The 25,771-nt window shown below is 55.3% G+C and overlaps 1 protein-coding gene and 1 long non-coding RNA gene across 2 annotated transcripts in view; one reads left to right on the top strand and one right to left on the bottom strand.

Moving 5' to 3' along the window:
- The window catches only part of GRIN2D (glutamate ionotropic receptor NMDA type subunit 2D), a 34,522-nt gene continuing 10,780 nt past the window's right edge, over positions 2,030–25,771 (top strand). Inside the window, exons 1-10 of the mRNA XM_018062704.1 lie at positions 2,030–2,378; positions 5,641–6,131; positions 9,633–10,252; positions 14,951–15,065; positions 15,457–15,668; positions 15,937–16,105; positions 16,650–16,803; positions 19,212–19,337; positions 19,538–19,767; positions 21,043–21,203. Of these exons, the coding sequence (XP_017918193.1) occupies positions 5,667–6,131; positions 9,633–10,252; positions 14,951–15,065; positions 15,457–15,668; positions 15,937–16,105; positions 16,650–16,803; positions 19,212–19,337; positions 19,538–19,767; positions 21,043–21,203 (2,252 nt within the window). The 5' untranslated portion in view covers positions 2,030–2,378; positions 5,641–5,666. The remainder of the gene's footprint in view (positions 2,379–5,640; positions 6,132–9,632; positions 10,253–14,950; positions 15,066–15,456; positions 15,669–15,936; positions 16,106–16,649; positions 16,804–19,211; positions 19,338–19,537; positions 19,768–21,042; positions 21,204–25,771) is intronic.
- On the bottom strand, positions 12,750–16,136 carry LOC108638004. Its single transcript, XR_001919536.1, has 3 exons — positions 16,043–16,136; positions 14,969–15,117; positions 12,750–14,342 (listed from the first exon to the last, which is right to left on the bottom strand). It is a non-coding gene; the product is annotated as an uncharacterized LOC108638004 (long non-coding RNA).

Below are 25,771 nucleotides of genomic sequence, written 5' to 3' on the forward strand. Positions count from 1 at the left end.
GACCCAGAAATCGAGATGCACAATCCCTTCCTCCCTCTGGGACCCACAAATTCAGGCGTCCAGTCTCTTCTTTTTCAGAAATATGAGCCCTTCACTCCTGCTCTCCGTGACCCTGGAGTTGGTAGCTGGAAGCCCTGGCTCTGGCCACCCCCACCCACCCATCCGGGAACTGCCCCCTCAGAGGCACACAGAGACACTCTCGGGAGCCCAGGTGTCCTGTGCCACACTCCACCCCACCCCTTTATAGACGCATGGGGCCTAGCCTCCCTCTCTATCAGGAGGGGCAGGAGCTGGGCAACTGCTCTTGAGGGGAAACAGGCTGCGTCTAGGAGGGGGGACATGGTGCTTTCTTCCTGGATGTCTGAATAACCATGGGTGATAGATGGATGTCAGGGTCTGTCAATAACAGAAGGGGTACAGCGGCATCAGTTTCCTCAGATCGCAGGATGGATAGGGTGCTTGAGGGTGACATCCATGAGTCTTGGACGCGTAGGGCCCTGAGGGTGGTTTGTGCTAAGGAGTCAGTTTGTCTGAGGGTCTAAAAGGGACTCAGGCCTAGAGGAGGGGGCTCTGGTTACTGGGTCCCAGGTGGAGAAGGGAGACAGGGCCTTGGACTCCTGAAACTGAGGAAGGAGGTGGGCTGAGAGAGGAGGGGCCTGGGGGCCTGGATTCCTGGCTTCATGAGGGAGTCCTTCTTGCAGGCCTGGCCTCCCAGGGTAATCGAAGCCAAAAGATGGGTCCTAGTGTGACAGACTCAAGTCTGGGGATGGCCTCCTGCTTCACAAACCTCAGCGTGGGGAGGGAGCGGAGGGCGGGCAGCCCCTGGGCCCTGGAGCGCAGGTCTGGGTCCGGAGTCCCCGACATTCCCCCCTCGCCCGCCCCTTCCCCTCTCCCCGGATTTATTTGCAGCCCCTCACTCTCTGGTCCCAGGGGGAAGGCAGAGGCTGGGAGCTGGGAAGGGGGCCGGCCCCCTCCCCCAGCCATGACAGGAGGAGGGGTCCCGAGGGAGCCCAAGAGGGGGGCTGTGGGTCTCCCGGCAGGGGCGGACGAGGACTGAATGTTAATCCTATCCCGAGTGAGAGTGTGTGTGTGTGTGTGTGTGTGTGAGTGTGTGAGAACAGATCGAGTGTGCGAGTCCCTCCCGCTCCGGCTCCTCCAAGCCCTGGCCTCCGCCACCGCCCTCCGCCCGCCTGCAGCCTCCCTGGCCACCGGTGCCCGGCTCGGGGGTGTCGGCCTGGGTGGGTCCGCCTGGCCCCCAGGGGTCTCTCGTGCGTCTGCCATCTGCCCGGTGAGGATCTGTGTGTGCGGGTGTCTGGGGCTGGGCTGGAGGGGGGGTGTGTCTGTAAGGGCTGCGGCGGCGGCTGCGGGCGGGCAGGAGGGAGGGAGGGGTCTGTCTGTCTCGACCCCGAGCCACCTGCCTGGGTGTCGCGGGCCCCCCAGGTTCCTCCCTCCGAGCCTCCCCCAAACCCGGATGCATGGTGTGTACCTGGGCTCTGCGCCTCCTGCCTGCGTCCGGCCGGGCATCTGGTTGCCTGTGTCCTCCTGTCTGTCTGAACAGCCCCTGACAGCAACAGCAGCCTGGCCCATCAGACCCTCCAGTGTGTGTGTGTGTGTGTGTGTGTGTGTGTGTGTGTGTGTGTCTCCCTCCTCAAGCTCTGGGGGTGTTTAGGGGAATCCCAGGGAAGTGAGGTGGTGCGTGTATGCGTGTGTGTATATGTGTGTGTCTGCCTGTATTTGAGAGTGGGGACGTGGGGGGGTGCCTGGAGGTGGGAGGTGGCCAAGCAGGAAGGGGCAAGCAGTCGCCCAGACAGGCTGTCTCCCGCCTGCCCCTTACGCAAACACACACACCAGCCACCGGCTTCAGAGGTGACCCAGACAGACAGACAGACAGACACAGACTTGGGGGGGGCACTGAGGGCACAGAGTGGGGGTTTGCGAATGAGACAGGGAGAGGCGGGACCGGACACATGGACGGGGGGGAGGAGCCGGGGCTGAAGCGGCAGAGGGGGGCACCCCGGGTGGGCGGAGGGGGGATCCCCACGGGGTCGGAGCAGCGAGAGGACACCCCGACAGCCTCCGCAATGTCCGGGGCCCAACTTCCAGCGCAACATGTGTAGCCGCGTCCTCGCCTAGCCGGGGTGGCCTCAACCTTGGGGACAGACAGGGCAGGACGGACTGAGGAAGAGAGAGCCGGAGCCAGGGAGCCAGGGCCGGGCAGGAGGTCCCGGCTGCCGCCACCGCCGCCGCCGCCCCAGGGCCTGGCCCCCCACACACACACCCCGCGGCTCCCTGAGCCCCCCGCCGAATCTTCGGGTCGCTGGACTCCGGTTCCGTTCCTGGCACCCCTGCAACACCCCCCAGAACAGGGTCATGAAAAGGTAAGGCTGGGGTAGGGCTGCAGGGGAGGGGGTGGGAACCTGGACTGCCCCCCCCCGCCGCCGCCCCGCTCCAGATCTAGGACAGAGAAAGTTGGCAAGGGGCCTCAGTTGGAGGGAGAGGGCTGGAATGGTGGACAGGGGTCTCTGGGGGAAATCTTTGCCCCCTATCTCCTTCTCCCTTGCTGAGCCCTTTCCCCAGGTCTCTGCACCCCAGATCTCCTAACCCCTCCATTGCTGACACTTTGATCCTTCTCCCCAGCCCCATACACCTGATGCCCCGTCTCTCTGTCCCCCATCTCTCCCTCTCACCTTCCCTCTCTGAGCCGTCCCCCCCCCCCCAACTGCCAGCATCAGCCTCCCTCCTCGGCTGGTCCGCTTCCCTCTCTCCAGCTCCATCTCCCCTCCCTCCTCAGCTGCCAGTCGGCTATTAATACCCCTGCCAAGGACCTTGAGAGTATCCAGGCCTTGGCACCCCTCGCCCCAAGCTCCCATCCCTTCCTCAAGGTTCTGGAATACCCTTCTAGCCTCTTCCAAGCACCAGGATTAGGGTGGGGAAAGAATGGGGTTGGAGTGGGGGGGCGGGAGCCGTCCGCAGCACGACGCGAACTGTGGGGGGGTGGGGAACGCGGGCTGTGTATTGAAGTGGCCTCTCATCTCTTCTGTGATGGATCCGGGGGGAGTGATGGAGACAGGGACACCCCAGGAATCTCTGGCACCCTCCTCCTCCTCAGCTGGGGGACAGACTGTACTGTGCACAGGACCTGAGTGGGGCGACTCAGAGAGGCTGGAGCTGGGGCAGGGGTTGCCGAGGATACTGGACAAATGGGGTGGGAGACCACAAGGGGTCCTTAAGGGATGAGAGGGCTATGGGCCTTGGATTCCTGGGTCCTGGGTGTAAAGGAGGCTGGGCCCCTGGATTCCTGAGTCTGGGGGCAGGAGAGAGCCGGCACTCCTGGGTCCTGGGAAAGGATGGAGCTGAGCACCCACAGTCCCCGGTGGGTCTGGGGGAAAGAAGGGGCCCGAGAGTCAGGATTCCGGAGTTGATGGGAGAAATTGGGAGGATGGGGCTTCTGTGTCTGAGGGAAGAGGGGGCTGGGGGCGCAGTGTCCTGGGCCCTTGACGGGGCAGGGTATGAGGTTCTGGACTCTGGCCCTGTGCGGATGGAAGTGGGGACTGAGACTCACGAGGAGGTGGTGATTGGAGGCCTGAACAATGTGATCCCTGAGGGTGCAGGTTTGGGGGTTGGAACGCCAGACTGCCCCAGCGGCTGGGGCTGCCACCTCTCTATCCATCCCTGGAGGGGTGGGAGACTGTCCTCTCGAATCCCTCACCGGAGAGAACTGGGCATCCAGCCTCTTGAGAAGGGTGGGGCAGGAGCTACCCTCTTGGGCTTCAGCCAGGGAGCAGGACCCCAGAATCCCCAAGGCCAGAGGCCAGGCAGGGGTGAGTCTGAGAGAGGCAGAGAAGAGGCTGAGGGGTGAGCAGCCACCAGGAAGGGAGGGGAGAGCCAGTGTTATCCTGGGGAGGGGGGAGTGCCAGGCCACAGCTGTGGGTTATTTTGGGGCAGAGGGGGGCTATTCTGAGCACTGATTGAACCAGCTGCTTGGGGAAGGGCAGAGGAGAGGAGGGGCGAGGGGGAGCCAGGATTGAAGCATGCTAGGAGCCCCCACCCCCACCCCTCGGGAGACAGTGCCCCAGGGTCCCTGGGAAGGCCTGGGGGTAGCGGGGTAGGGAGTGAGGCCTCTAGGCAGGCAAAGGGGTGTGGGCCTTTCCCCTACCCCTGGCTGGCTGTAGGGTGGATGGAGGCTCTGCGCTACCATGGCAACCGGACAGGAGGCTGATTGACAGTTAAGAGCAAGCCCTTCCTTGTCTGGACCCTCACCCCTTTCCAGAAGCCCCTTCTGCAGGCTCAAATCCCTCTCTGGGAAGCAGGGGTCCAGGCCCCCAGGGTCCTCCTTCCTCAAGACCCAGGAGCCAGGAGTCTGGGCTCCCAGCCCAACCACCCCAGGCAGCTAGTATTCAACAGGGAACAGAGGAAGAGATGCTGTATCGCTTCTCATTTACCAAATTGCTCTGGGCTGGGAGCCAGGGACCCCCACCCTTCCCAGCTCTCCACAGCTGTGCTCCCCCTAACCCCAGAGCCCAGTCTGGACTGTGACTCTTTCTAGCTCTTATTGAGAGTGGAGGGACGGGGGTAGGAGTAAGGGGACAAAGATGGGTTGGGGGGTTTGTGTTCCAGGGGAGGGGTACAGTCACAGAGGCATTTGCTCCCTGCAGGATGGCCCACTAATTTCTTTTTTTTTCTCTCTCTCTCCCCCAACACACCTGACCCCTTTTCCCTTTCTCTCTCTTTTTTTTTTTGTTCCCCTCACTTTTTCTTCCTTTTATTTTTGGTCCCTCCTGCCACTCGCCTTCCCGGCCTTCCTTTCATGTCTGTGCTGGGCACCTCCCTGGTGGGGGTCTTGATCTCTGCCTTGCCTCGCTATTTCTGTCTTCCTGTGTTTTCTGTCTGCTCTGCCTGCCTCTTCAATCTCTAATTCTGCCTGTTTCTCCGTCTTTTGTGGGTGCGTGCCTTGTGGCGGCTGTGGGGTCTCTGTCTCCATCTTCCTGGGGTTTCTTTCCACCTTCCTCTCTCGGTCCAACTTTCGGGTTTCTCTCCTCTCTCCCACCTTCCTTCGTCTATCTCTGCATCTCTCCTGCCTCTCTCATTCCCTCCCTATTTCTGTCACTCCGTCTTATCTCCCGCTGTGTTACTCTGAGCCTATCTGTCCCTGTCTGTTTCTTCCATCTCTTTCCTCCACTCCATCAACTCTCTCTCCCTGACCATCTCTCTGTGGGTGTTTTCACGTCTTCCTATCTTCCTGGGCCTCTCTCTCTCTGCTCCTGTTCTGGTCTGGTCTCTGCGGGTCTCTTTTCCATCTGGCCTGTCTCATTGTCCTCCCTTGTCTCTCTCTTCTCCCCACTCCTGTATCTTTTGTGGCCCCATTACCCATTCTCCCTGTTTCCCCCTTCGCTTCTGTATCTTTCCCTTTGCCTCCGTATTTCCCTGTGTCTCTCCCGCTATTACTCCATCCAACCTTTCTCCTACCTCCGCATCTCTCCTTCCTCGCATCTCCCCTTCACCGTGTATCACTCCTTGTCTCTGTCGTTCTACCTCTTGTCTCTCATTCCTGTCCCTCTCTCTGCTTCGCGTGTCCGCCGCCCCATCTCTGCGCCCCCCCCTCCCTCCTCCGTGTCCCTCCCCGGGCGCCCTCGCGCTCAGAGGCCGCCCGGCAGGGCCCGCAGGCGATGCGCGGCGCCGGTGGCCCCCGCGGCCCTCGGGGCCCCGCTAAGATGTTGCTGCTGCTGGCGCTGGCCTGTGCCAGCCCGTTCCCGGAGGAGGTGCCGGGGCCGGGCGGGGCCGGCGGGCCTGGCGGGGGCCCCGGCGGGGCGCGACCGCTCAACGTGGCGCTCGTGTTCTCGGGGCCCGCGTACGCGACCGAGGCGGCGCGCCTGGGCCCGGCCGTAGCGGCGGCCGTGCGCAGCCCGGGCCTGGACGTGAGGCCGGTGGCGCTGGTGCTCAACGGCTCGGATCCACGCAGCCTCGTGCTGCAACTCTGCGACCTGCTGTCGGGGCTGCGCGTGCACGGCGTCGTCTTCGAGGACGACTCGCGCGCGCCCGCCGTCGCGCCCATCCTTGACTTCCTGTCGGCGCAGACCTCGCTGCCCATCGTGGCCGTGCACGGCGGCGCGGCGCTCGTGCTCACGCCCAAGGTGCGCGCGACCCGTGGGCGGGGCTCGGGGACGGGGGGCGACCCGTGGGCGGGGCCTGGGCCGGCCGTGGGTGGGCGGGTGGTAAGGGGCGTGGCCAGTCCTGAGGGTCAGCCTCGGGAATACAGTGAGGACAGATGTAAAGGTCAGGTGTAGGTAACGGGCGGGGCTGACTTGGAGGGACGTGATCTATAGGAGGTACAGAGTGTGCCGGGGAATCATCTAGAAACAGGGTCTGAGGTGAGCAGGCTATGGGAAGAGTTGAGAGGCTGCGGGAGCGGTGAATCGGGAGGGGGTGGGAACCGAGGAAGAGGCGAGGCTAGCCAGCGAGGGGCGAGGACTGGGTGGGTGCCAGAGGGGGCATGCCTGCGATGGCAAGATCTGAGTGAGGGGGTGGGCTCTGGGATCAGCGACGGGGTGTCAAGTGAAAAGGAATGGGGCTCAAAAAGGGGTGAAGGCTAGAGAGTAAGCAGGAGCCAGAAAGTCAGAGACGGTGACCAGGAAAAAGGATTATTAAGTACTGAGGGACAGGGAGGGGCCCGGCCGGCTGAGCATGAGGTCTAGAGGTCAATGTAGAAGGACTGAATCATCTGGTGGAAGGAAGAGTATGAGAAAGGGAGGCATCCTTAGTGAGTGAGAGAGAGATGGGTAGCCTTGCAGCTAGAAAGTGGGGGAAGGCCAGTCAAGGAAGAGGTGAGTCAAGGAAGGGGCGAGGCTAGCTGGTGATGCGGGAGGTGAGTGAAGGAAGGGGCGAGGCTAGCTGGTGATGGGGGAGGCCAGGGAGGCCAGGGAGTACAGGCCCTCAGTTCGGTACTAAAGGGGCAGAGTCTAGAGAGGAAGACGGTCTGGGGGTGGGATTTGGGCAGGGGAGGTACCCAACTGGAATGCGTGGAAAGCGAGAATCCAGAGAGTGGGCCTGGAAAGATGAAGGCCTCCCCCTTAGAGGCAGGCTCAGCCATTGAGAGGTCAAAGTCAGGAGCCTGCAGGGAAGGCAGGGGCAGAGGCTGGAGCTAGCTGGCTGTGGCATGGAGAGAGGCCTGCCTCCCGAGGGCACAGGAGGGGTCAGCTGGAGTGGACTGCTGGTAGGGAAGGGCAGGATTTGAACAAGCCTGGTGTGCGGACTGAGAAGAACCAGGTCAGTTTAGAGGAGGCGTCTGAGAAGAGGCGGGGCCTATTCAGGGGTGGAGCCAGTGTAACAGAGAAGTGGGTATCGCCTGAGGATGGGGCCACCTGAGTGGGTGGAGCCTAAGTCTCCACCAATTCCCTGCTGTGAGGGCCCGGCGGCTTTGTGACTAGATCTCTGTTGCATGCCGGGACTCGTAGTTTTCTTTTGTCTCGAGCACTCTGGGAAAGACCTCTGTCCAACTTTCTTCTCTTTGGCATGGGGTTGTCCAGAGATCTGTAGGCAGATCACCTGCGAGGTGAACTTACTACTTCCTGGCTGACGCCTCCTTGGGATACGGAGAGATGCGGTCCCTCCTGCCTCCATGGCGGCTGAGAAGTGTGTGCCCCTCCATTTCACTGTGGCCCCTTGAGTGCATACCCATTGCCTTCTGGGAAATGTAGTCCTTTTAGTGTCTTAGCGTGGTCCTCACAGCTCTATCTGTGCCCCCACTGAATGCTGGGAACGTGGTCCCCTGAGTACACATTCAGCTGCCAAGCATGAGGGCCTCACAGGGTCTCATAGCATTCTGGGAAACCTCATACCCTCAGGACAAGTGCCGTAACCCGCTCACATTTAACCACAGGCATGTGCCTAGGGAGAAAGTCCACTTGCTCGTCTCATTGCATTACTGGAAGATTTATTGAGGACTGATTCTGTGCCAGGGCTGTTTCAGGTTCTGGGGAATACAGTTAGGGAAGGTTAAAAAAAAAAAAGACACGGTCTCTGCTCTTACGAAGCTTGCATTTCTAATGAGGAGACAGACAAAACAAATAACAGATAGTGAAATCTGTCCTGGAGGAGAGGTAATGACCAAGGCCGTGCATAGTGGTCAGGGGAGGCTTCCCTGAGGAGGTAAAACTGAGCTGAACCTGAGGGCGGAGGAGGGGAAGGAGCCGGGGTGGGGGGGGTGTCCCTGAGAAAGGTGACAGTGAAGGGCAAAGCCCTTGAGTCTAGAAGGAACCTGAGGTGTTTGAGGAAGAGCAGAGGTGGGGCTGGCGGGACATGAGGTCAAAGAGGCCACAGGGACCAGGTCATGTGGGGCCTTATGGGCCACAGAGAGGACTTTGGCTTTGACTCTGACATAGAATTTTTGGAAGGTTTTCAACCAAGAAGGGAGGCGATCCAACTAATATTTTGAAAAGATCACTCTGGCTGCTGTCTGGAGAATGAAAGGTTCGAGAAAGGAAGCAGAGATGGGTTAGGAAGCTGTTGTCGTCTAGGCAAGAAAGGGGAAGCAATGAGGGTCATGATGGGGCCATAGTGAAGAATGAACAGCTGGGGTCATGTTTTGAACAGAGAACTGAGAAGACTTGGAGATGGCCTGGATGTGGGCCCAAGGGCTGTCCAACAGGATTTTCTGCCGAAATGATGAAAGTGGTCTTCATCTACTCTGTCAAATATGATAGCCACTAGCCATGTGAGCTGTTGAGCACTTGACGTGTGGTTAGTATAACCAAAGAACTAAATATTATTTAACTTTGATTTAATTTGAATAGTCATGGGTGGCTAGCAGCTACCATACTGGAGACCACAGGAGACAATATTTAAACCCATGGGTTTGGATGAGATCACCAGGAAGAGAGGACAGAGAAGGAAAGAGGAGATGAGGGCACTCCTATGTTTAGAATTCTGACGGAGGAAGAGAGTCTAGCAAAGGAAACAGAGAAGGAGGGGACAGGAAGGTAGGAAAAAAAGCAGAGAAGGGCAAGCCTACCCAGTAAAGCTTCTCCCATTTGGGAAAGACTACCTTCAGCATCCTCATGGCCTGTTGGGAGATGTAGTCCCTCTCAGTGGATGCTGGGAACTGTAGTTCTTTCCTGGGTTGCTGCCTGTGTTCACTAGGGTTATGTTAGCTGCTGTAACAGATAAACCCCCACTTAGTGGCTTAACTCAATAGAAGGTTGTTCCTCACTCATATAAAATCCAAACAGGTGTTCCTGATTGGAGTTGGCTCTCCTCCAAGCTCTGACTCAGGGACTCAGTTTCCTCCATGCTGTGGCTTTGTAATCCCCTAGATTCCTCCTCAGGGGCCTCTGCATCTGCCCTCGGACAGGGAAGAGTAAGGTGCATAGGCGGAGAGGTTTTCATGGATGAGCCTAGAACTCAGTCCAGAGGCTAAACCTAACCCCAGTCTAGCTCTGTGCCCCAAGCAAGGAAAGGAGATGGGTTTGGCAAACAGCTAGATGTTGAGAGCTGTGATGCCCTTATCCATTGTTGGGAGATGAGGTCCCCTCTGGATCCCTGGGAGCTGTGAGCCCCTAGCTGGCTGCTGAAGGTCAGCAGCTAGGAGCTGAGATCTCCACATGGGGGAGGACTGACATCCTCCTTCTCCTCTGCAGGAGAAAGGTTCCACCTTTCTGCAGCTGGGCTCGTCCACAGAGCAGCAGCTTCAGGTCATCTTCGAGGTGCTGGAGGAATACGACTGGACGTCCTTTGTAGCCGTGACCACGCGTGCCCCCGGCCACCGGGCCTTCCTGTCCTACATCGAGGTGCTCACTGATGGCAGCCTGGTGGGCTGGGAGCACCGTGGGGCATTGACACTGGACCCTGGGGCTGGCGAGGCTGTGCTGGGCGCCCAGCTCCGCAGTGTCAGCGCCCAGATCCGCCTGCTCTTCTGTGCCCGTGAGGAGGCCGAGCCTGTGTTCCGGGCAGCTGAGGAGGCTGGCCTCACTGGGCCTGGCTACGTCTGGTTTATGGTGGGGCCCCAGCTGGCTGGAGGCGGGGGCTCAGGCGCCCCCGGGGAGCCGCCTCTTCTGCCAGGAGGCGCCCCACTGCCTGCTGGGCTGTTTGCAGTGCGCTCGGCAGGCTGGCGGGATGACTTGGCCCGGCGTGTGGCAGCTGGTGTGGCCGTTGTGGCCAGAGGTGCCCAGGCCCTGCTGCGTGACTATGGCTTCCTGCCTGAACTTGGCCACGACTGTCGTGCCCAGAACCGCACCCATCGAGGGGAGAGTCTACACAGGTGAGCAGGGCTGGGCTGGGAGGGCCGTGGGAGGACTCCTGAGCCAGATCACCTGGGGTGCTTGGTGACCTCAAATGGGTCACCTTGCCTCTCAGAACTTCAATCTCCTTCTCTGTAAAATAAGTGAAATTGGCTCTCCTTTCTGGGATTCAGTCAAGCGATTTGGACAAAGACACCTGAGATACCAGGAGATTACTGTATTTCATGATTTTAGCCTGTGCGTTTTTGCAGTTTTAATGTCTTTGAAATCAAGACATGTCTTACAGTCATCGCTTATCATGATTTCATGGGCAGTGCTTTTTTTTCCCCTTCATGGTTGTAAAAATAGGATACATCTTCTAGTTGATAGCATGTTGCTGCTGCTGCTGCTAACTTGCTTCAGTCGTGTCCGACTCTGTGCGACCCCATAGACGGCAGCCCATCACGTTACCCCGTCCTTGGGATTCTCCAGGCAAGAACACTGGAGTGGGTTGCCATTTCCTTCTCCAGTACATGAAAGTGAAGAGTGAAAGTGAAGTCGCTCAGTCGTGTCCGACTCTTAGTGACCCCATGGACTGCAGCCTACCAGGCTCCTCCGTCCATGGGATCTACCAGGCAAGAGTACTGGAGTGGGGTGCCATTGCCTTTTCCGTGATAGCATGTTAGGTTCGGTAAAATATCTAGTTGGGGGGCTTCCCTGGTGGCTCAGCAGTAAAGAATCCACCTGCAATGCAGGAGATGCAGGCTCGATCCCTGGGTCGGGAAGGTCCCCTGGAGCAGGAAATGGCAACCACTCCAGTATTCTTGCTTGGGAAATCCCATGGACAGAGGAGCCTGGCAAGGGTCATTAAGAGGTCCCAAAGAGTCAGACGTGATTTAGTGACTAAACCACCACCACCACCCTAGTTAGCGTAGGATCTGAACTTCAGTAACCAAAAAGACCCAACAATGCGATGTCTCCAACAAGGTAGAGAGGTCTCTCACTACCAGAAATCCATGGTCCAGGTTATCAGGAGACTCCATCGTTCCACGTGGTCATTCAAGGGCCCAGGACCCTCCCACCTTGTTGCTCTGCCATCTTTCCATAAGGTGGAAGCTGGGTCAAAGGGCATGTCTGAATTCTAGCTCGTGAGAAGGGGGAAAGAGAGGAAGTGGAGAACACACCATTTCCTTTTGGCTAGTGAGGCAGAAGGGATGAGTCTTACATCCCATTCGTGAGAACATAGTCATTTGGCAGGGGCTTGAATTCCTGGTAGTTTGTAGCCACATCCATGCAGATTGGCTAGATACCAATTCTGATTGGCTAGTGTCTGTGCCACACTGATTGTTAGAGTTTGAATATCACCTGCCCATGGCCTGGGTTAGCTGCAAGGAATGTCAGAGAATATGGGGAATGTTGATTCTAGCTGGACAGGGGTGTACCCAACTGACACACTACTGTTTTAGATGAGGGGACCAGGGTTTGCTGAGAAACAGCATCTCTACCCTAGGAAGCTTTGGGAGTTTGGTGACAGAGCAGTGGAAAGAGGGGCCTTGGATACTGAAGTGAGGATGAGCTGAGTTTGGGAAGAGGTGAGAGGTGGGGAAGAAAGCCTAAGGGAGGAGAATTGAGAAGTGGTGATTTGGGAATCAGGATCCAGGGACCAGACGATGATAGAAGCCTCCCTCGTTCATAAATACTTCCTGAGCGCCCGCTAGGAACTAGGGCTCCTGCTGAGACCTGGGAACGCAGAGATGAATAAGACCGTGGACTTCTCTTCAAAGAACACGGGGTCCTGTAGGGGTAGCAGACAGGGACGGCATAATGACAGCTCAGCATGATACTTGCAATAATGGAGGTTGCACGGGCTTTGTGGGAGCACCGTGGAGGCACTGCTAAGCCAGAACATTTTTGGTCGCAGGAAGCAGAGTCTCATTCAAGTTTCCTTGGGGAAAATGGGGTTTATTGGAAAAGATAAACACACACAGAAACTCAGACATCAGGAATTGAGGCCAGTTCCTCAATTCTAGCTACTCTTTCATCAACATCTCCATCTCTGTCTCTACCTGTCCCCACAGAAGGCAGTTCTTCTCCCTGCCCAGTTCTTCTGATGACCCAGAATTTCTGTTCCCTCATGATACTCATCATTTCAGCCCATTGTGTCTGCCACGTGTGTGCGTGCTAAGTCCCTTCAGGCGTGTCCGACTCTTTGCCATCTCATGGACAGGCAAGGATACTGGAGCAGGTTTCCATGCCTTCCCCCAGGAGATCTTCCCGACCCAGGGATTGAACCTGCATCTCTCACGTCTCCTGCATTGGCAGGCTGATTCTTTACCACTAGCACCACCTGGGAAGCCCTGTCCACCACCCATCCCTCCAAATCTCACAGCTAACTTTCTCCCAGGAGAGGAATTGGGTTGGCCCCAGTCAACGTTCCAGACTAGACTACACAAGTTATGGGTCAGCCTATGGTTTCAGGGAAGTTTCCAGGAGGAGGTGATATCTAAGTTGAGACCCGAAGAATAAATTGCTCATTCATTCATTTGTTGAAAAGCCCTTTATCAAGAGTCTGCGATGTGCCAAGCCCTGCTTTATACACAGAGTATAATGTTGAACAAGGCCTCTGCTCTTACAGAGCTCACAGTCTCATAAGCGAGACAATCAGTGGACAAACAAGAAAAGAGAGAAAAAAAACATCAATGGGTAATAACTTCTGAGATGAAAATAAAGCAGGCAGAATGTAATGAGAAATGCCTATGGTGCTAGGTTAGACGAGGTCGTCAGGAAAGGCCTTTCTGAGTAGGGGGAATTTGGAGGTTAAAAAAAAAAAATGGATAAAGAGAAAGAGCCAGGAGAATTCCCTGGTGGTCCAGTGGTTAGGACTCCAGATCTCACTGCAGAAGACCCGGGTTCAGTCCCTGGTTGGGGAACTAAAATCCCATAGGCTGAGAAGAAGGGCCAGAAACAAAAGGGAGACAGAGAGAGAGAGCCAACTATCAAAAGATCCGTGTGAAGAGAAGGGAGGGGGAACAGAAGGTTTAAGGGCCCTGGGGCTGGAAATGCCTGAAATAAAGCCAGTGTGTCTGGAGCACAGTGGGCAAGCGGGCAGAATATGATGGAATGACACGCGGCCCAGTGTAGGTAGGGCATTTAGGCCAGGTTAGGGATTTAGATTTGGCTTCAAAGGCAATCGAGAGTCCACCAGAAATAGATAATCCAGGGAAGGGAAAGAGCGTTGTGCAAAGGACCAGCGGGGAGAAAAACTTGGGGCAGTTTGGTGGGACCGTAATAGCTCAGGGTGGATAAAGGCAGGAGAATTTAGGGGTTGGGAGGGATGAGGCTGGTTAGGTGGAGGGGGGACAGGCCACAAGGGCCCTTTTTTTAAAAAAAGAAAATGTATTTGGCTGTGCCAGGTCTTAGTTGCAGCATGTGGGATCTTAGTTCCCTGACCAGTGATCAAACCTGGGCCCCCTGCATTGGGAGAGCAGAGTCTTAGCCACTGGGCCATCAGGGAAGTCCCTACGAGGGTCTTGAATGCCAGGTTGAGAGGTTCAAACTGTATTCTAGGGCATTCGGGAGCTATGAGTGGGCTCTGAGCAGGAGAGAGTGGAGTCAGTTTGGGGTGTAGACAGACCCCTCTGGGGTGGGATGGGTTCAGATTAGAGGAGAAAGATTGGAGGCTGGAGGCAAAGTAGGAGGCTGGGGTAGGGTCCTGGAGGGTTGTAGGGACAGAGAGGAGGGCTGGGGCAGAGATATCCCCAGGGCAGGAAGGATGGGATTTGAGGATGGATGCCCTGCATGGGGGGTGCGGGAGGGGGAGTGAGGGGGTGAGGATGGCAGCTGAGGGTCTGGTCCAGTGACCAGGGTGATGTGACAAGCATTCAGAGTGCAGGCTGCCACTGTATAGTGAAGATATTTGGGAGTCCAGAGCCCCTCCCAGGGCTTCTGTCCAGAAAGAAGACGTGAGCGGAGTCTCGAACACCTAAGAACTAGTCAGGATTAGGAGAGAATAAGAGTTTTTCTTTTCCTTTTGGCCGCACTGCCCGGCATGTGGAACTTCCCTGATCAGGGATTGAACCCGCATCCCCTGCAGTGGAAGCTCGGAGTCTTTCTTTTTCCATGGGTTTTTTCCTAGGCAGACAGAAAAAGTGAAAACCGTTAGTCTCTCAGTCGTGCCCAACTCTTTGCCACCCCATGGACTGTAGCCCACCAGGGTCCTCTGTCCATGGGATTTTCCAGGCAAGGATACTATAGTGGTTTCCCATTTCCTTCTCCAGGAGATCTTCCCAACCCAGGGATCAAACCCCGGTCTCCTGCACTGCAGGCAGATTCTTTACCAACTGAGCCAGGGAAGGCAGAGAGAAAAGCACCTACAAAGACCTAGAGCTAGGAAACCACTTGATGCGTTTGGAGGACACCCCACATACAGTGTGGTGGGGCAGGGAAAGGGTTTGGGTGGAATGCCCGTGGGAAGTGATCAGAGATGGGGCTGCAGAGGCAGGTGGAGCCCTGAGATCCCGAAACTCAGGCTAAGGGTCTGGGACCTTGTCTTGGGGGCACCGGGCTGCCGAAGGAGAGTGGCTAGTGAAGAAGGGGCATATTCGGGTCTTCAAGAACCCGGAAGAGAGATTTGAACTGGGGGTGGGGTGGGGTTGGTCAGTAGCAAGGGGACTTTCTCTGCCTTCAGGTGCCAAGGTCCAGTTCAGGGCCCCACACTACCCTCCCTTCCTCCTGGGCAGGTACTTCATGAATATTACCTGGGACAACCGGGACTACTCCTTCAATGAGGACGGCTTCCTTGTGAACCCCTCCCTGGTGGTCATCTCCCTCACCCGAGACAGGACCTGGGAGGTGGTGAGTGCCAGCGCTGACCTCAGGCACAGGCGAGGAGTGGGACTCCTGGGTCCTGGGGAAGAAGCAGTGAGGACCCAGACTTCTGGCAGAGGTGGGGGCTGAGGCCCTGGGCTCTGGCCTCTGAGGGAGAAGGGGCTGAGAGCCTGAGATTCCAGGTGGTCAAGGAAAGAACTGGGAACCCAGACCCCTGGATCCTGGTAGAAGAAAGCCCAGCGTCATGGGCCTGAAGGGTTTCCAGGTCCTGGGGAGAGGTGGGGGAGGGGGGTCCGGACTTCTGGATCTGAGGGAGAAGGAGCTGGGAGCCTGGGGCTCTGAGGAAGCAGGGCCAGGAAGGCCAGAACATTCTGGAAAGTCCCCCCTCAGGAAGCCTGAACCCCTGCTCTTGGCCAAGGTGGGCAGCTGGGAGCAGCAGACGCTCCGCCTCAAGTACCCGCTGTGGTCGCGCTACGGCCGCTTCCTGCAGCCAGTGGATGACACGCAGCACCTCACGGTGGCCACGCTGGAAGAGCGGCCCTTCGTCATCGTGGAGCCCGCCGACCCCATCAGTGGCACTTGCATCCGAGACTCTGTGCCCTGCCGGAGCCAGCTCAACCGCACCCACAGGTGACAGCCTGGGACCCAGGAGTTCCCGATTCAAAACCCCCCCTTGCAGTCTCCTGCAGTCCTGGCCCCCCAGACCCCACCCCCCTTGGGCCTCGGAAAGTCCTCCAGCGGGGTGACCTTGGACAAGTCGCGTAATTCCTCGGAGTCTCAGTTTTCCCAGAAAGCGCCGCCCGCCATCGTTTTGGCTGCTGCTCGTCCCTCTCTCCCTAAGGCGTGGGGTGGGGGTGCGGGGTGTCCCCAGCGCTCCCGAGCCCGATCGCCCCCGCAGCCCTCCGCCCGATGCCCCCCGCCCGGAAAAGCGCTGCTGCAAGGGCTTCTGCATCGACATTCTGAAGCGGCTGGCGCAGACCATTGGCTTCAGCTACGACCTCTACCTGGTCACCAACGGCAAGCACGGCAAAAAGATCGACGGCGTCTGGAACGGCATGATCGGGGAGGTGAGGTGGGCGGGGACCGAGACGGGGCAGGTGGGAAGCGGAGCCAGGACCAGGTCTCGGGCAAGGAGCTGCTGGGTCGGGGGTCGGAGCCGGGAGGCAGGAGCCGTATCTCCGAGAGGGGCGGGACTACGAGGGCACGCTACGGCCTGGGGGCGTGGCCAAAGTGGCCACGCCTGGATTTGAAGAGGCGAGGCCACGAGAAAGGCCCACCTTGGTGGAGGGGCGGGGCCAGGAGGCGGGACCTTCGGTGCGGAGGAGGCGGGACTCGGAGAGTGGAACCTTAGAGACTAGGAAAAGGGGGCAGGGCCAGGAGGATGGAGGCCCCAAACCTCCCGGGGCTTGGCGGGGAAGGAGGATGGAGACCACTTCTTCCCACTCTTGTTCTCTCACCTCTGCCTTTCCTGCCCGACTCTGCCTGCGTCCCCCTCACCCACCCCACCACCCTCCTAGCCCTCTCTCTCACCCTGTCGCTAGTCTCCTCCTGGGGCCTGTCTGTCCAGAGCCCCCCCCGCTTCCCTCACTCCTTCCCTGTCCTCACCCTCAGGTGTTCTACCAGCGAGCAGACATGGCCATTGGCTCCCTCACCATCAACGAGGAGCGGTCGGAAATCGTGGATTTCTCTGTGCCCTTCGTAGAGACCGGCATCAGCGTCATGGTGGCGCGGAGCAATGGCACTGTGTCCCCCTCGGCCTTCCTTGGTGAGCGGGGGCCCTGGAACGACAAGGAGTCAGGAGTGGGGCGGAGCCGCTGTGTGTCTAGTTCCCGTCTTGCTATTGCTTGTACCAGCGGGGTGACTCAGGTGAACTGAGGGCCTCAGTTCCCTGATCTGTAAAACAGGAGAATCTCCCCCACCAGAAGCAATTTTGCCATGCAGCTAAGAAAGTCTGAGCTTCAGGAGTCTTCTGCACAATCCCTTCAAGGCCCTGTACCCGCCCTTGTCTTCATAATCGTGTGTACTTTTTTCTTAAAGAGAACCCTCCAAATTGTGTAAGCAGCAGGCCCCACAAAACCCATCTCCCCCTGTATATAAGATGAGGAAAAGAGCACCGGCCTCGTCAAACAGTGTCTACTGAGCACCTACTATGTGCCAGGCCCTGGGCTGCACACAAAACTCTGCCCTCTAAGAGCTATGCGCCAGTCTCACAGGGGAGACCAAAAACAATCTCTGAAAGGGAAACCTGGACCAGATAATTTCAGATGGTGGTAAATCTACGAGAAATTAAGCCGGGGAAGAGATGGAGAGAAATAGGGTTGATGCTGCCCTGGGTGGAGAGGCAGGCCTGTCTGAGCGGGTGACCTGGTCCTGCATAGATCTGGCTGGAAAAGTGTCACAGGCAGAGGGAACAGGCAAAGGCCCCAAGGTGGGAATGTTTGTGGGGTTATTTGTGAACTATCAGGAAGCCCGTATGAATTGGGGAGGGGGCAGTGTGTGATCATGGGAGGGGTGGGAGGTGAGGACTGAGATGGAATTGGATGGTGGATTGCGCAGATGGTCCCTGTGGTAGGAAGGCTGTTTTTCGTTTGTTTTGTTTTGTTTGCAATGGCAAGGTTTTTAACTGCAGGCAGTGGTGTGGGGATATATGATCAGATTTAGGCTTTTAAAATATCCCACTGGTGGCTTTGCGGAGGCAGGAGGCCCGTGAGGAGGCTACTGCAGAGGTCAGTGCGGAGAGAGGCTGGGGCATGGGATAGGAAGGTGACCGAGAGGGTGAGACAAGTAAACAGGCTTAGGATGCGATTAGAATGCCGACACCCGATGGGCTGGTGGCTTTGAGGTAGACTGAGGAGCGAGCTCATTTACTGAGCTTGGACAAAAGAGAGGCCAAGGGCAGCGGTTCACATCCATTCGTTCCCTCTTGCTCTCTGAAGTCTGAGCAAAGCTCCTGGGAGGGGGAAGGGCTGGGAGGAGAAGGGACAGCCCTTCCCTGGTGTTTTGTTTTCCATCTGTTTTCCCAGTGGTGTCTCTTGTGGCCTCCTCTTTGCACCGAGGTCGCGGCAGGGCACCCTGAGAGGCACCACGTGGGGCCCCTGCCTTCAGCAAGGGAGTGACAAGGTCATGTTCATGCCCCACCACGTGGCCTGGTGGAGGTGACAGGCAGATCCCCAGATACTGCGGTGGCAGTCCAGGCTGGTGACCCTGCTGTGATAGGGGCAGTCCTGGCTGCTGGCACTTGGCCCGGGGAGGTCAAATTCCCGGGACTGATCTCAAGGAAACGGTGATTTGGGTTTGTTGTCAATGAGCTCCAGGAGGCAGTGTGAGGAGTTTGGCTGATGGACAGGTCAGGGTGGGGCCTCTGGCAGGGAAGCTATTGAGAAAGAGGCAGAGAAGATGTGGCTTATTTGGGGAACTGTGGGTTCTGGGTGGTTAAAGAAATGGGTTCTTGAGACAATGATCAGTCCAGAGAGGAGAGTGGAAGCAAGGCTGAGGGGCAGGGACTTTGTTCTGGGGGCGCAGGGGAGCTGCAGAGGAGCCGCAGAGGACTGTGAGTTGAGGAGAGCTCATCTCTGGGTGTAGAGAGAGCCTCTTAGGGCCATAGTGGAAGGAAGGGCTGGAGGGGAGAGCATGGGGAGATGGTCCAGGGGACAGGGTGTGGCCTGAGCCTTGTTGGCAGAGAGAATGGAGAAGAAAGGTCCAGGAGTAGAGGTAGAGGGAGGACAGCAGAAGGGCAGTGGGGACTGATGGGATGCTGGGGAGGAGGAGCGAGGAGGGAGAGAGGGTGGCAAATACGGGAGGAGGGTCTGGGGAGTGACTGGATGAATGGCAAAACTCCCAGGATGGGCACATGGGAGTTGGTGCTGGGCTCAGTGTGGGGCATGAATGGCCTGGGGCGATTGCTGGGGGTGGGTGGAGAATCAGGTTTGTTGTTCAGGAAAGGTATTTAGGAGACAGTTTGTATTTGGTGGTTGAAATCACAGAAATGGTTGAGATGACTGTCTTTGGAAGAGACTGTTCTCCCCCCGACCCACCTACCCCTGCTCTCCCCAGGGGTCTGGTGGGCAGTGAGTCTATCTCTGAGAAGGGGGCAGAGTAGGACGGGGTCACATGTCTGTGGGCACCCAAGCCTTGGCTTGGATGAATTATGACCACACACTCCCTTGCCCTCAGAGCCATACAGCCCTGCCGTGTGGGTGATGATGTTCGTCATGTGCCTCACTGTGGTTGCGGTCACTGTTTTCATCTTCGAGTACCTCAGTCCCGTTGGCTACAACCGCAGCCTGGCCACGGGCAAACGTGAGTCCCCTTCTTCCATCACCCTACCTCAGTGTGCCTGGACCACAGATAGAACTACATTTCCCAACAGCCCCTGGGAAAGAGCTGTGGTCCCCTGAGGCAGCAGGGGCCTCAGGGGCCACTGGGAATTGTAGTCCTCTCTGCTCTCCCTCTGAGCAGAAGGGATGTGGGGTTCATGTCCCCCTCCTGGCCCCCTGCAGGCCCTGGTGGCTCAACCTTCACCATTGGGAAATCCATCTGGCTGCTCTGGGCCCTGGTGTTCAACAACTCAGTGCCTGTGGAGAACCCCCGGGGGACCACCAGCAAAATCATGGTGTTGGTGTGGGCCTTCTTTGCTGTCATCTTCCTCGCCAGCTACACAGCCAACCTGGCCGCCTTCATGATCCAGGAGGAGTACGTGGACACCGTGTCTGGGCTCAGTGACCGAAAGGTGTGTGTGTTTGGGGAGGGAGGGAATGGGCTGGGGTTGGAGGTGGCAGATGGGTTTTTTTTTCCCAGAAAGAGTTCCAGAGTACTAGAATGGAATATTCTGGAAGGAAAACGTTATGTTTCACAATGAACTATTTAAATATTCTAAGGAGTAAAGAGTATCCCCAAATATTCTAGGGGCCATAGTGCCACAAGGAACATTCTAGATCAGTGCTTCTCTCAAGCTGTGATGAAGGGCTAATTTTTGACATTTCTAATCCAGTAGAGACTGACTCTCGTATAAAATAAAATCGAAAGGAATGACTGAAAAAGTACAATAAAATTTAAAACCAAGACATGCAAAATTCCAACCCACATTTTATTTCTTAGGCACAAAATTATTCTCTGAGATAACTAGAAATGCTCACTCTCTCAGTTTCTGTACTTCCCTCACCACGGATCACAGTTTGTTCAGGGGACAGGTGGTCCGCACAGCGCACTTTGAGACTAACGTGGTTAACTGGGCGTCATGACCCACTCCATGAATTATGACAAACTTTTTTTCTTAACGGAATGGAGTAGACTAGAAAATATGTTTGTATTTTCTGTAATCAGGGTGAGTATGGTTTCAGGGAGTTTCTGTTTTAGTCATATATACAGCCGACACGGAGCCAGCACACCAGTGTGTTGTTAAAACAGTGCACCATTGGGACTTCCCTGGCAGGCCAGGGGTTGAGACTCCGTACTTCCACTTCTAGGCATGTGGGTTCGATCCCCTGTCAGGGAACTAAGATCCCATGTACCATGTGGTAAGGCAAAAAAAAAAAAATAGTGAACTATTTCTGAACAGATTGGTAACTCTTAGCAACTGCCCCTTGCCTGCGCCATGCCTTCCCCTACTGTGCACCATGCCAGCCCCTACCCTGGGACCTCCCATGATCCAGCAAGTTAAGGGTTAATGCCTGACCCATCAGGGGCCTCTTTTCTAATTAGGGGGTCTTTTCTAATTAGACCGTGATCAGGCCATCCTGGGGATTAAATATTTCAACATTACTCCTGATTGTGTATGCGTACGTGTATGTATACCCACTTGCGGGCACATGTACTGATAACCGTGAACATATGTGCTGGGTGAAGAGTAGTGCTTCCTGCTGGGGGTCACAGTGAGCCAGTGTGAGAACCACTTCTGGACTGGGGCATCTGCCGGTGGCCCCCAGAATGGAGAGGCTGGTTGAGGACATCCTTGACCCAGATGGCCCCTGGGGGGGCACTCTAATATCTCCCCATTATGCCCCAGTTCCAGCGGCCCCAGGAGCAGTACCCGCCCCTGAAGTTTGGGACGGTGCCCAACGGGTCCACGGAGAAGAACATCCGCAGCAACTACCCCGACATGCACAGTTACATGGTGCGCTACAACCAGCCCCGCGTAGAGGAAGCGCTCACTCAGCTCAAGGCAGGGTCAGCGCAGACTGGGGGCCGGGAGGTGTGGGGTGGGGGTGTGGCTGCTGGGGGTCCTGAGGAGGCTCGGAGCTGGCAAGGGGTCAGGGTCATTTGTCAGCCTCAGTGGTCAGCCCAGGGTGGGTCGGCTTGGAGGTCAGAGGTCATTGAGGGTAGGAATGAACCCCTTAGGATATTTTCAAGGATCCAGTGGTTATGGATTTGGGGGCCAGGCTGCCAGGGTTCAGATCCTGGGTTTGTCCGTTCTAGGCTGTGTGACCTTGAGCAAGTTACTCAACCTCTCTGAGCCTCAGTTTCCTCCTTGTAAAATGGGAATAACCCATCTCATAAGGTTTTTTTTAGTAAGAATTGTTATAGTAGTTATTATTAGTTAATCTGTGCAAAACACTTAGAACAGTTCGGGACACACTGTAGGTGTCTGCTGTTGTTATTATTATTACTACTATCATCATCATCGTTAAATCTGAACTCACTGGAATCAATACTTAGATTTTTCTTTTTAACATCAGTTTCCCCAATCATAGGGAAAAGTTAAGTTCTGGCTCCAAAGAGCAGTCCAAGGTTACCACAAAGCTGAGCGCAATGACTCTCTCTCCCTGTTCCTCATTGATTTAGTCATTCAGCATGCATTTATTTCCTTAGTCCCGACCCCATCCCAGGCAGTGAACAAACATGTTGATCACAGTTCCTGCCCCCAGGGAGCTTATAGTCTAGAGGCAGGAAATGAACAAGAAACATGCAAGCAGAAAAATCAGTGTGATCATTTCAGAAAGTGGCGAGGGAGGTGACTGGGCTCACCTGTGGAGAGCCCAGAGGAGGTGAGGGACCCCTTCTTAGCCAGGTGGACTTATGAAGGCAGAACCTTGCAGGCAAAGGGAACAGGATATGCAGAAGGTCTGAGCCAGGAGTGGTCTTGGCTTCTTAGAGGACCAGCAGGGGGACTTCCCTGGTGGTCCAGTGGTTAAGACTCCATTCTTCCACTACAAGGGACATGGGTTCGATCCCTGTCGGGGGAACTAAGATCTGGCAGGCTGGGCAGAAAGGCAAAAAATTTTTAACAAAGGAAAAGTGACAGCAAGAAGGCAAGCATGGCTGAAGGGTGGACAGTTCAGTTTAAAGGGTAGACGAGAGTAGGACACAGGGTGTGATCCCTGAGGCTGAGGTTAGGGCTGGGCCTTATTTGAAGGGCAGTGAGAAGCCACAGGAAAGGGGGACTTTAAGGGAGCCATGTAATGAGATTTCTGTTTGTAAATGTTCCCCTTGGCTGCCAAGTGGAGAATGAAGCGGGGTGGGGATTAGAGGGACCAGTTAGACAGAGGCTAAACTGCCCTCCGGGCTTCCCTGGTGGCTCAGACGGTAAAGAGTTTGCCTGCAATGCAGGAGACTTGGGTTCGATTCCACAGGGGATGATCCCTTGGAGAAGGGAATAGCTACCAACTCCTGTATTCTTGCCTAGAAAATTCCATGGACAGAGAAGCCTGGCAGGATAGAGTCCATGGGGCTGCAAAGAGTTGGACACGACTGAGCGACTAAACCACACACACTATACTGCCCTCCAGACACCTTCCCTCAGGCCCACGCTCTGCTGATCCCTGAAGGGGCCACTTATAGTAACTGGATCTTTTTGACCCGGCTGTCATTTTTTTTTTAATATTTATTTATTTGGCTGCACTGGGTCTTAGATGCAGCATATGGGATCTTGTTTCCTACCAGGGATTGAACCCAGGCCCCACCTAGTCCCTACCTCTGTGTCTGGATTCTAATTGAGCCACTGGACCACCAAAGAAGTCCCTATCTCTGTGTCTGGATTCTAATTGTCACGTGGTTCCCCAAGCTGCCACTTCCCTATTTCATAAAGGCTCTCAAAGACACCCAGGAACCTGTGGGCTACAAAGCCTCACACTCCTTTCCAGAACATGCTTCCTCCTGCCTTTCCTTTAGCTGTGATGCCTGATGGATGCCCTCACCCCTTCCCCAGGGCTTCCTGCCTGGAGGACACCCCCTTTCTCTATGTGGCACCTTTTGCCTTCACCTTCCCAAGTTTCATGAACAGACATTCCCCTACCCAGATCTCTTTCCTGCTTCTGTTTAAAGCTTTTATTTGCTTAACACTTGCACATTGTTAAAAATAATAATGTAAAAGGTGAAGATCTTGGGAATTCCACGGCGGTCCAGTGGTTAGGACTCAGTGTTCTTACTGCCCAGAAACGGGGTGAGCCCTGTTGAAGGACCTAAAACCCCACAAGGCTCACAGTCAAAAATGAAAAAGAAGTGGAGCTCTCTCCTTTCCCCCTCCTTATTCATATTTCAAGGCATTTCCTCGAGCCTTTTTTTCCTAGAGCAGAGCTGGCGACACACACACACACACACACACATACACATTTATATATATTTTAAGATTTTTTTTTGATGTGGACCATTTTTATATAGTCTTTATTGAATTTATTACAATATCGCTTCTGTTTTAAGTTTTGCTTTTTTGGCCACGAGGCATGTGGGGCCATAGCTCTGGGACAAGGGAATGAACCAGCACCCTGTGCCTGAGGGCGAAGTCTTAAACACTGGACTTCCAGGGAAGTCCCTAATTTTCTTTTTTTTTTTTTAGTTGTGGATGAATGATTTTTTTTCATTAATGAAACATTTTAAAATTTAACTGAAGTAAACATTTTAAAATTTACAGTGTTTCAGATGTATAGCAAAGTGATTCAGTTTTATATATATATATAAATTAAATGTATTCTTTTCAGATTCTTTTCCATTATAGGCTATTACAAGATACTGAAGATAGTTCCCTGTGTTGTACAGTAGACCCACATATGTAATATAATTGTCTCCAGGAGTCACACTAAAAGAAACAGGTGATATTAATTCGAATGGTACATTGTATTTAACCCAACAGCTCCAACAGATTATCATTTCAGCATGTAATATCGAAATTAATGATGAGGAATTCCCTGGCGGTCCAGTGGTTAAGACTTTGTGCTTGCATTGCCAAGGTCCCAGGTTCGATCCCTGGTTGGGGAACTAAAATCTCACAAGCTGCAAGGCACAGCCAAAAAAAACCCTTGAGATGTTTTACTTTTTTGGCAGGGGGCAGGGTGGGTGCTTCAGATTTTATAATCACAGCCCATCTCTTATCTCAATTCACAGTCAATCACCTCTGGCTAGTGGCAGTCACAGTGGAGTTCCAGAGCTCTGTCTTTTTACCTCTTCTTGTTGTTTTCTTCCTTTCCTCTCTGTTTTCTTTTTTCTTCTCTTCCTCCTCTTCGTCTTTCCTGGTACTTCCCTTGATTTTTTTTTGTTTTGCTTTTTTGGCTGTGCCACAGGGTGTGAGGGATCTTAGTTCCCTGACCAGGGGTTAAACCTGTGGGCCCCTGGACCACCAGGGAAGTCCCTTTCTTGGTCCTTCTTCCACTTCTTGATTCCTTCCTTTACTTGCCGTGATCCCCAGATGTCATCTAGTTTCCTGCCCCTTAGCATCTAGGTACCTTTAGACCCCGGGCTTCCCAGGTGGCGGCAGTGGTAAAGAACTGTCTGCCAGCGCAGGAGACACAAGAGACATGGGTTCGATCCCTGGGTCGGGAAGATCCCCTGGAGGAGGCCATGGCAACCCACTCCAGTATTCTTGCCTGAAAAATCCCATGGACAGAGGAGCCTGGCGGGCTGCAATCCATGGGGCGGCAAAGAGTCGGACGCGACTGAGCGGCTCAGCACGCAGGCATGTGCGTTTTACACACCACACACTTCAATTCAAGTGCTCAAAACAGCCACAGGGGCTTGCAGCTACTGAACTGGGCGGCCTGGGTGTACATCATCTAAATGCAGGAAGTTTCTTAGTGAAGGTTATGAACATGACACGTGCAAGGGCTCTGGCCACCTCCCCACCTCCCTGGGACTTCTTCACTGCCTTACTCACCCCCCCCCCACCCCCCAGTATCCTCCCCAGCCAGCCAGCTGACTCATTTCTCCCCATTCCCTCTTCCGCTTCTTCCTCCTGGGCTCCTCCCTCCGGGAAGGCCCCTGGGAATTCCAGATCCTCTACCTCGCTTCTGCAAAGTAGGGCGGCTTTTCCAGGCTCTGCGCACCGATCCCTACTTCCCCGAGCACAAGGTGCCCTTCCGCGAGAGGCAGAATTGCCTTCCGCTTCTCTTGTACTTCTGCAGGGATCCCTCACATTTCCAGTCAATTTCATCCTTACGTTTGGAGAGCAAGAATTGGGTAGCGGGAAGCCCTGCGTCCTCAGTCTGCTTGGTTTCTGAGTTTTGGAGAGCAGTGAAAGTGTGACCAGCAAGGGAGAACAGCCCCATCTCAAGAAAAGGAATCCAAATCTATCCCACCCTTGAGTTCAGAGGAGGAGGGTTACCTGTATTTTTCTTTTCATCTAAATGTCAGCCGCAGTCTCAGCCCTTAATTAAGTAAGAATAGCTTGAGGCTTCATCCTGGGTCTTTTTATATTGCATCTTTTAAAAAATTGAGATGTAACATGCACAGATCTTTTATTATTATTATTACTGAAGTATAGTTGATTTCCAATGTTATGTTAGTTTCAGGTGAACAGCAAGAGAATA

This window comes from Capra hircus, chromosome 18 (genome assembly GCF_001704415.2).
Source record: "Capra hircus breed San Clemente chromosome 18, ASM170441v1, whole genome shotgun sequence".
Classification (NCBI taxonomy): Eukaryota; Metazoa; Chordata; class Mammalia; order Artiodactyla; family Bovidae; genus Capra; species Capra hircus.